The 9262-nt window shown below is 60.3% G+C and overlaps 1 protein-coding gene across 2 annotated transcripts in view; it reads left to right on the forward strand.

The window, feature by feature from the left end:
• Positions 1–582: 582 nt before the first annotated feature.
• GSE1 (Gse1 coiled-coil protein) overlaps positions 583–9262 on the forward strand; it is a 98606-nt gene continuing 89926 nt past the window's right edge. For both annotated transcript variants that reach the window (XM_041458683.1, XM_041458684.1), the window contains exon 1: positions 583–1984. In XM_041458683.1, the coding sequence (XP_041314617.1) occupies positions 1004–1984 (981 nt within the window). In that variant the 5' untranslated portion in view covers positions 583–1003. The remainder of the gene's footprint in view (positions 1985–9262) is intronic.

Below are 9262 nucleotides of genomic sequence, written 5' to 3' on the forward strand. Positions count from 1 at the left end.
CGGTGATTTCGGTGGGATCCGTCCTGCCGGCGTGAAGCGGGACGTGGTGCCTTGGAGGAGCGGGAGCGGCACAAAGCTGCGGTTCGGGGGTGGCGGGTGGGACGCTGGTGACGGGCGCGGAGGGGACAGAGCGTGCGGGCCGCCCCGCGTGGGGCCGGTCACAAACCCCCCGGGGGTGGCTCTGTAAATCCCCACGTCCCTCCCCCGTGGGGTCCCTCCGCGGCGCTCCGCGCCGGGGAGGAGCCGGGCCGGGGGCGCCGGGGCCGGGAGGCGGCCGGCAGCCGCCCTTCCTCCGCGCCGCCGGCGGGACCCAAACTTTCGCACCGAACTTTTATCCCGGGTTTATTTTTGTTGCTGTTCGTGGATATTTTGTTGCCGTGCGGAGCTTTTTTTTTTTTTTTTGGTCGTTGCCGTTGTTTTATCATAATTTTTTTTTTCTTTTCCTTTCTCGCTGCCTTCCCCCGGCGGGAGGAGGCGGGCGGAGGGGTGGAGGGGGAGCGCTCCGCAAACCCGCCCCCCGAGCCTGCGTGTCCGGCGGAGCCGCGGGATGAGCCGGGGGCGGCGATGAGCGCGGCGGGAGGAGGAGGAAGAGGAGGAGGAGGAGGAAGGGCCGGCAGCCGGCTCCGAGCTCTCCGAGCTCTCCGACGCCGAGCCCCTGTCGGAGCCCGAGGGGGCGGGCGGCGCGGCGCGGGCCCCCCCGGCGGCGGGGAACGAGCGGGGGCCCCCCTGCTGCTCCTCGGACAGCGAGATCAACATCACCAGCGAGGAGGAGGAGGAGGAGGAAGGCAGCGAGCGGCCCGCTTGGGCACCGGGCACCGCCTGCTACATCTGCGGCAGCCCCTTGGCACCGGGCGCCCAGCACCGCGTCCACGTGCAGAAGCAGGAGAAGACCTCGCCGGGACCTTTCTTCCCGTTCCTGTGGCTGCACAGCCCCCCGCCGGGCGCCCAGCCGCTGTCCCCCACCGGCAGCACCCTGGTGTGTCCCTGCTGCTTCGCCTCCCTCATGCAGCAGTGGCAAAGCTTCGAGCTGGCCAACGTGCCCGTGCTGCAGCGGCTCTACGTGGTGCCCCTCAGCGCCGGGGCCATGCCCGCCAAGGGCCGCCGAGGGATGAAGGAGGACGGCACGGGCATCCCGCCGGTGCCCGAGGCGTGCTACCTCTGCGGGGAGGAGTGCGGCAAGGAGGCGAGGCCGGTGGCGGCCAAAATCACCAACGGCAACGCGAAGAGCACCATGCATTTCCCCTTCCTCAGCCTCCTGCCCTGCCCGCCCGGCGCCAAGGGGCTGAACAAGCACTGGGAGGTCAGCAGCTGCCGCAAGTGCTTCGGGGTGCTGCAGGACCTGTGGGCCATGTACAGGGCCTGTCACAACGAGGAGCTCATCTCCTCCGTGCAGAGTTTCCTGGGGAGGTACCACCAGGTCTTCTCCGCTGGTGACCTCGCCGGCCACCCCGCTGTCATCAAGCCCGGTCCCACCTCTGTCTGCTACATCTGCGGGGCCGAGCTGGGAGCTGGCAAAGAGTTCCAGCTCAACGTCAACCCTCCGGGGCGATTTGGGGAGAAGGAGCCCTTTTTCCCCTTCTTGACCGTCTACCCGCCCGCCCCGCGGGCCAGGCCGGCCGACTCCACCGGGCTGGTGGCCACCTGCATCCTGTGCTACCACGACCTGCTGGGACAGTGGCTGCAGCACGAGGGCAGGAACTCCCACCACCCCAGCAGCGCCTGGTCCCGGCAGTACAAGGTGGAGACCTTCGTCTGCTTCTTCTGCCGGCAGGAGAAGAAGCGATGCCTTGGATTAAAAGCGGTTCAAGTGGCCAGGCTCCCCGTCTTCCTCTACACCCTGCGCGTGGCCAACAGCCTGCTGGTGGACGATGGGAAGCAGCTGACCATCGGCGCCTGTGCCGAGTGCGGGGCCGTGGTCCTGGCTGGCAAGAGCATGACCCCGCCAGAGCTGCTGGCAGTGGCACCCCCGTCTCTCCTCCCCAAGGTAAGGCAGCTGGCCCGGACCCCATCCCTCCTTTCCCAGCACTTCCCACCTCTGGAATCCAGGAGGAGTTGGAGCGGTGACATAGATGGATGCTCTTCTTTTGGGTCTGGCTCCTGGGGGAGAATTCTAATGGATGGGGTGCCTTTAGCAATGAACTTTTGGAGCTGTCAAGCTGCGAAGGAACAGATAAAAACCCTTCCAGGAGGTGGGAAGAGCCAAGACCTGTCCTGTTCCAGAAGTGTCTGTGTTGTTGGCAGCTTCGCATGAGGGAGGTGGGAGCCAGGACAGAGGAAATCCCAATCCTGTCCTGCTTGCCATTGAGGGTGCTCAGAGGTGCCAGGGAGGGCTGCCTGACCTCCCTTCCATGGGAGCATCCTTAGGAAGCTGGAAGGAGCTCATGGGCTCTCTAGGAAACTTCCCAACTTATCCCCAGTTCTACAAGGCGCCTTAATGATGGGATTTCCCTTGGAGAAGCCCCAATTCTTCCCAGAGCTGATGGGTGAGCACAGGGCTGGGTTCCCCCCACCTGTGCTGCTCTGCTTATCCTGCAGTGGGGGCTCCCCAAAAGCCCTGCAACCCTGAAGGGTGTCACGGGTGTCATGGTCCAGGTGCTGCCAGATTCCCCAGTTGCTCCTTTCTGTGGCTCCCCCTGGGGTTACACAGGTTGCTTTGAGGGCATCACCTCAAAAGCACATGGCAGAGCCAAAGTTTATTCCTCCCAAGCTTGTCTTTCTCGTGGGATGGGAAAATAATGGCTTTTACTCCCAAATTTCCAGCTTGTGGGAGCTCTCCAGAGCCGCTGCTCTGTATCACCAAACCAGGCCCCAGGCTGGGCTCTGTCAAGTGCCAACATCCCAAATCCCCGAGGTCATTTTCAAAGCCTTTCAGCTCCATCCGGAGCCAGAACCCTGTGGCTCTCTGAGGCACTGGCGTTTTCTTTAGAAATGTAAACCAGTCCTTCCAAGACAGCGCTCCTTTTCTCTCCCATCACTCTCCCTTGGCTGCTTACAGATATAATTTACCATTCAGCTGGCTCCTGACCTGGGGGGGACACTGCTTGGAAAGCCACCAGGCAGGAGCTGCATTCACCTGGAGGGTGCCAGGATGGCACAGGAGGTTGGGTTGGCACCGGTGCTGGGAATCCTCTGGAAGCTGTTGCTTTTGGGAGGTTTCCCCCCCGAGTCTGTCAGCTTGAGCTGGATGGTCCTGACGTAATTTTGGGTCGTTTGTGGATGCATTTTCATGGTTGCTGGGTAGGTTGTGATGCCCACGTGGTCTGGTGGCATTTGCAAGGTGCTGGTGGCCATGGAGGACTTGGGAATCAGGTGAACAACCCATGGTGCTGGAGTGCTGAGAGGGGCATCACCTGCATGTCCCCAGCTGGTTTTTCAGGCCTCTGACCCCTCGGTGTCCCCGGGCCACCTCATGGGGACATTATGTTCCAGCATGGGTGGGTGCTCTGGGTGTTTCCCGTGGCGTTCCTCAGTGACCCCCCCAGGTCCCAGCGTTTTTTGGGCACGCCAGTCCTCGTCCCCACTGGCCCCAATCCCAAACTCCCAGGAGGACGCAGAGTGTGTCCCCAGGAAGGGACACTATTGAGTTCCTCCTCTTGTTCCCAGGTTTGCTAATGAGCAAATTAAGGGGCTGCTGCAGGGGGCTGGTGGCAGGAGGCACAGCAGAGCTGCCTGAGGACATGGTGGTCGGGCTCTGCCCTGTCCTGGTGGGGACTCTGGCTGGCCAGAAGGTCCTGGCACATTTTCCCTCCCTGTCTCCACATGCTTTCCAGCAGGCTGAGACCTCACAGATGTCAAGGTTATTTAAAACACGGCTTAATGCTTGGGTAGGGCACTTGGTTAATTTAGCTGTACCCTTGTCCAGCCATGCTTGCTGCTGAAAGTCACCCCAGATGAGCCTTTCACTCTTGTGTGACATCCAGGTCCCCGTTCTGGTGGGACCAAGCTGGAGGGAATGAACCTGAGCAATTACAATCATCTCCCCAGTTCTCCTTTCAGCTCTGCAACTTCACTTTTGGACTGCACTTGCTTTTTTGCATCCCCTGCACACGGCTGGGGTGTGCTGCTGTGTGTGGTTGACACAAAGCCCTCAAAGCTTGAGGTCAAATACCCCAAAAGCCACCAGACACCCCCACACGTCCCTCTTTTAGCAGGGCAGCAAGGGCAGGGTGGGGGCTGAGGTCCTCTCTGTGGAGGTGCTGGTGAGGGACCCCCACATCTGAGGCTTGTCAGGAGGGAGGAGCCACCGAGATTTTGGATGGGTGGTGCCTCTGCTGCTGGTTGGGTGGTGGGGAGCAGCGGAACAAGCGATGCTCTGTGGAGGTGTGGTGGTGCCTGAGGTTCTCCCTGCTGCAGGAGGATCTCCTGGAGGTGAGCTCTGCAGAACCCTGCTGTGGTTTGCCCTTGTGGGGCGGGTTTGGGTTGTTCCCTCCAAGACAAAAAGGCAGTGCTGGGTGTAAAAGGGCATCTGGATTGGGCAGCCTTTGGCTTGTCACCCTTGGTCCCCAGGTGTGTGCTGTGAAAATGGATTTTCTGTCCAGCTGTGCCCCTTACAAGGGGAAGCTGTGTAGACCACGGCACTTATTGGTGTAGGGCTCTGATTTTGGGGTATCCAGGTGGGATATCTCCTCCTGCTGATCTGCCTGTGCATCCCACTGGGATGTGCCTCCACCCCAGCAGGAGCTGGTTCCTCGAGCAGCCGCTGCTGGGAGCCATGGCTTTGAATAAACCACAAAATGCCCAGATTTGGTTGCTTCCCAGAGGTGACAGTGACCAGTTCCTGGCTGGCAGTGCCCTCTCAAGTCACCCCCAGGCTCTCCAGCCCTCTCCACAGGGGTGAGGTGATGCATTCCCAGCTCAAGGGCTGCTTGTCCTCAGCCTGTCTGGCGTTCTCAGTGTCCTGTGCTCACCAGGAAAAGATTCCCCTGTCCTCCAACTCTTCCCATCCTCACCTTCCACTGCTCTCTCTGCACTCATGTGCCTGTAAAAGTGACTCCTCTTGAGGTTTTCTGGTTTTTTTCCCTTTAAATGCAACTTTTTGGAAATACTTCCATGTGTCTGGAAAGCTCTCAAATCCTACCATAACTCAAGCACAGCTGTTGAGGACAACCAAGTGATCAGGCCCAGCCCACAGGAGTTCATGACCAGCAGGTCCTTGTCACCTGATGTCCTGTGACAAGGTGACCCACTCAGTGGCTGAGGGAAGCCTCTGGATCTTGTCTGTGTGGATTTCAGGAATTAGGCTTTGGCAGCGTTTTCCAAGCGTTTCCCTGGAGAAACTGGCTGCTCATGGCTTGGATGGGTTGCTGTTCCGTGGGTAAAAAACAGTCTGGATGCTGGGCCTGGAGGGTGGCAGGGAATGGGGACATGTCCAGCTGGTGGCTGGTCACCAGTGGTGTCCCCAGGGCTCAGCATTGGGGCAGCAGAGCTGGGAAGGGGCTGGAGCACCAGGAGAGGCTGAGGGAGCTGGGAAAGGGGCTCAGCCTGGAGAAAAGGAGGCTCAGGGGGGACCTTGTGGCTCTGAACAACTCCTGCCAGGAGGGGACAGCCGGGGGGACAGGCTCTGCTCCAGGGAACAACAGGAGGAGAGGGCACGGCCTCAGGATGGACCAGGGCAGGCTCAGGGTGGATATTAAGGAAAATTTCTCCACTGAAAGGGTCACCAAGCTCTGGCACAGCTGCCCAGAGCAGTCGTGGAGTCGCCATTCCTTGGACTCAGCCTGGAGAAAAGGAGGCTCAGGGGGGACCTTGTGGCTCTGAACAACTCCTGCCAGGAGGGGACAGCCGGGGGGACAGGCTCTGCTCCAGGGAACAACAGGAGGAGAGGGCACGGCCTCAGGATGGACCAGGGCAGGCTCAGGGTGGATATTAAGGAAAATTTCTCCACTGAAAGGGTCACCAAGCTCTGGCACAGCTGCCCAGGGCAGTCGTGGAGTCGCCATTCCTTGGGGGATTTAAAAAAATGTGGCACTTGGGGACATGGTCACTGGTGGCCTTGGCAGGGCTGGGGGAACAGTTGGACTCAATGATCTTGGAGGGCTTTTCCAGCCCACACAAATCTGTGGTTCTGTGTCCTTTGGGGTTGGCATGGAGCTCCTGGGGAGCAGCTGGACCTCCCTGCCGCTCCCAGCCTTGTCCTCAGCCCGGTTTCTGGGAATCACGTGGTGTTTTCCATGCCCCATTCCCACTTTTCAGGGCACACCTGGGGCTGGGGGTGTGGGGCTGTGCCTGACAGGGCACGGTCAGACCCCAGGGGCTGAGTTCACTGTATTTACTAATTGCCAGCAGTGCTGTTGGCTCAGCTGGGGATTTGGCCCCTGCTGCAGGTTCCCAGCTCCAAAGGTCATGGCTGCATTTCCAAATCACTGCGTCGAGCTGACAGCTGTTGGTGGGCACTTTCCTTTTGGCTTTCGAAAAGGCTTTTGGGCAAAAATCAAAGAGTTCTTGTGTTCTCCACTAAACCTTGTCCCACTGATGCTGAGCGGCAGCCAAAGCTCCTGGATGCCAGAAAAACAAACCCAGAAGGCAGGGAGTGATGCCTGAGCCCTCCTCCTGCATTGCACCAGGCCAAATTATGGGATATTTGGGTGCACTGCAGCATGAGAATTAAGAGACCTGTGTAGGAAGAGCCCCAGGCACCTCTGCCTTCTTTGCATCTTTTATGGATTTTGAAGGAAATCAAAAACCTTCTGGCCACTGGCAGTGTTTTGGGGGGTGGTGCTTTTTTGGCCAAGCTGGTGGCACCTCTGTGTCCTGCCCCAGGCATCATGTGTGGGCTCCAGCAGGGTGGCACAGGCTGCATTTGGCTTCTCCTCATCCCTTAAAAAAGGAGGAGAGCTGGTCTTACCTCAGTCTTTTGGCTTCCAGCTTGGGTTGGTTTTGGTGGTTCTTACCTGTGCTTGTGGCAATTTTTTGCCATCACGAATTCCAGCAGATTCAGAGCAGAATTTTAGCCAACTTCACTGGGATAAACCTGTTCAGTTTGCAGCATGTGAAGTTGTTTTTGGTGAGGCCTACGCTGCCTTTCAGCAAAGCAGCTGCTGCAGCCAGCACCGACCCGGGCTGGCATTTTCAGATGAGATCTCAATCCCAGCATGGAGGTGGCAATATAATCATGATATGACTTCATGTCTCGGGGCACGGCCTCCCTGGGGATCGTGTTCCCAGATGGCAAACAAAGAAACAACGCGGGGAAAACGCGCCCTGGGCTTTCTCCCACCGCGGAGGTCAGGGCTGCTCTGCTGTGTGGGAACTCGCACCTGGCTGTCCCTCCTCATCCTCACTGACACTGAGCCTGTGTCAGTCACCCCCTGGAGTGGTGGGCTTTCCAGCTGGGGGTGTTTGTCCTTCAGCCACGCTGTGGGGAGCAGCACAGGGGTCTTTGCTTTGGCCGGGCTGACCTTGCTGGACCAGCTGTCCGAAATTCCAGGGCTCCCGCGCCGCTGCCAGCGCCGTGTCCTGCAGACCTTGTGCTGACTCCACAGCTCACCAGCTGGCTGCTATATATTTATTTTTCACCCTGCCCTCCCTGCTCTTTGCTTTCTCCCTGCCTTTCCCCAAAGCAGCTGCGCTGCAGGACTGGCAGCTCGAGCAGGCACCTGCCAAAAATGCTGGTCTGACTGTGCTGCACCCCCCGAAACACCCCCTGTGGGCACCCTGGGGAGAGGGACCGGCTCCACTCTCACCCCAGGCAGTGAAAATGCTTTTGCAACCTCTGGAGCATCCTCTGGAGTCGCAGCCAAGTCGGGAGATGGGGTAAAGGGTCGGCTGGCCGGCTCTGGCTGCTGCAGCTGGACAGATGTTCTGTCCAGACACTTGGCCTTGCTCAGCCGTCCGGGAAGCTCGGTCGCAGAGGGCAGCCTGGGATGCTCTTGGGCTGCTTCCCAGCCAGCAGGGACTTCCCTGCACGGCAGCGTGGGTGCCTGGTTTTCCAAGTACATCAGGAATGACAGGAGTTGGCTTTTCACCCCTCAAGATACCAGCTGGGTCCTGTCCTGATGCTCCTGTCACTGTCCTTGAGTGGCAAGGAGGCGTCTCCATCTCCTGAGCAGGTTTTGGGGACACATGAGGTTTTGGGCACTGGGCACAGCTGGTTTGCCAAGAGCCTCTTTGCACCTCTCTTGGATCTGTTCCCACGCTGATTTTTGGGGTGGGGAGGGCTCCCTGGTGGCACCTTTGGCTCCCTTTTTGTGCAGCATCTGGCCAGATGTTCCTCCCTGCAGCAAAAGGCCTGTATCACATGATGCCATCCTGGCCTGGAAGGAATGGCATGGAAATGTCCCTCTGGTGTGTTGAGGAGACACTGCCCTCCTTGAGGACCGCCAGGGTGGGGACTTGGGTACAAATCCAGGGAGACAGTGAGGCAGGGGCACCCCGGGAGCCGGGGCAGGAGCCCGGCTGGCGGTGGCAGCCTCCCAGCCACGCCGGGCTCTCTTCCGCTGGGAGCAGCTGGCGGCGGGAGCCTTTCCAGCAGCACGATTCCCCCGGGCCCCGTCCCAGGGCTGTGACAGCCCCGGGTCCCCACGGCCAAGGCGGGTGGCAGCGGTGCCTCGGGCGTGCCTTGGCTCCTGGCGGTGGCACGCGCCGGCCGCGCCGTGGGGACCGCGGGGCCGCTCCTGAGCCAGAGGCATCGCTCCCGGCCATCCCAGCCTGGTTGCCCTCCCTGGGCCTTGTGGAGGGTGCCAGAGCCCCGGTGCCAGCCCGGGCTGCTGCGGGCAGGTTGTGGTTTGCTCCCGGTGCCGGGTGAGCAGCTGCCGCGGCCTCTCCCCGGCACACGCGAGCCGAGCCGTGCCCTGGCTGGATAAACAGCTTCGTGCAGCTGCTCTGGCTGCTGTGTGACTCCTTTTCCCTGCTGGATCTTCGGTAGCAGGGCAGGGATGAAGGGGATGGCTCCAGGGTGGATTTTTGGCTGGGCTGGGAGAAGGGTGACGTTACCTGGGTGCGCTCTGCAGCCTGGCGTGGGTATGACGCTGCTTCTCCCTCTTTGGTTTCCTTCTTGTCCTCCCCCCCTTCCACGTTAGCACAAGTGCTGCCGGGCTTTAGTAGCTCTCGGGAGACTGAAGTCATCTGTTTACCCGCGGAGCCGGCGTGCTTGGAGCAGCAGCTGCCCCGGCTTTCCCTCTCCAACCTGCCGGAGAGGTGCCTGTGCCGAGCGTGCCGTGACCTGCACTGGGGCAGAGCGAGCCTGTGGATGCTCTGGGCTGTCTCACACCCCATCCCACCCCATCCCACCCCACCCCATCCCATCCCATCCCATCCCATCCCA

The sequence above is a fragment of the Pyrgilauda ruficollis genome, unplaced genomic scaffold (genome assembly GCF_017590135.1).
Source record: "Pyrgilauda ruficollis isolate IOZ18807 unplaced genomic scaffold, ASM1759013v1 scaffold13, whole genome shotgun sequence".
NCBI lineage: Eukaryota > Metazoa > Chordata > Aves > Passeriformes > Passeridae > Pyrgilauda > Pyrgilauda ruficollis.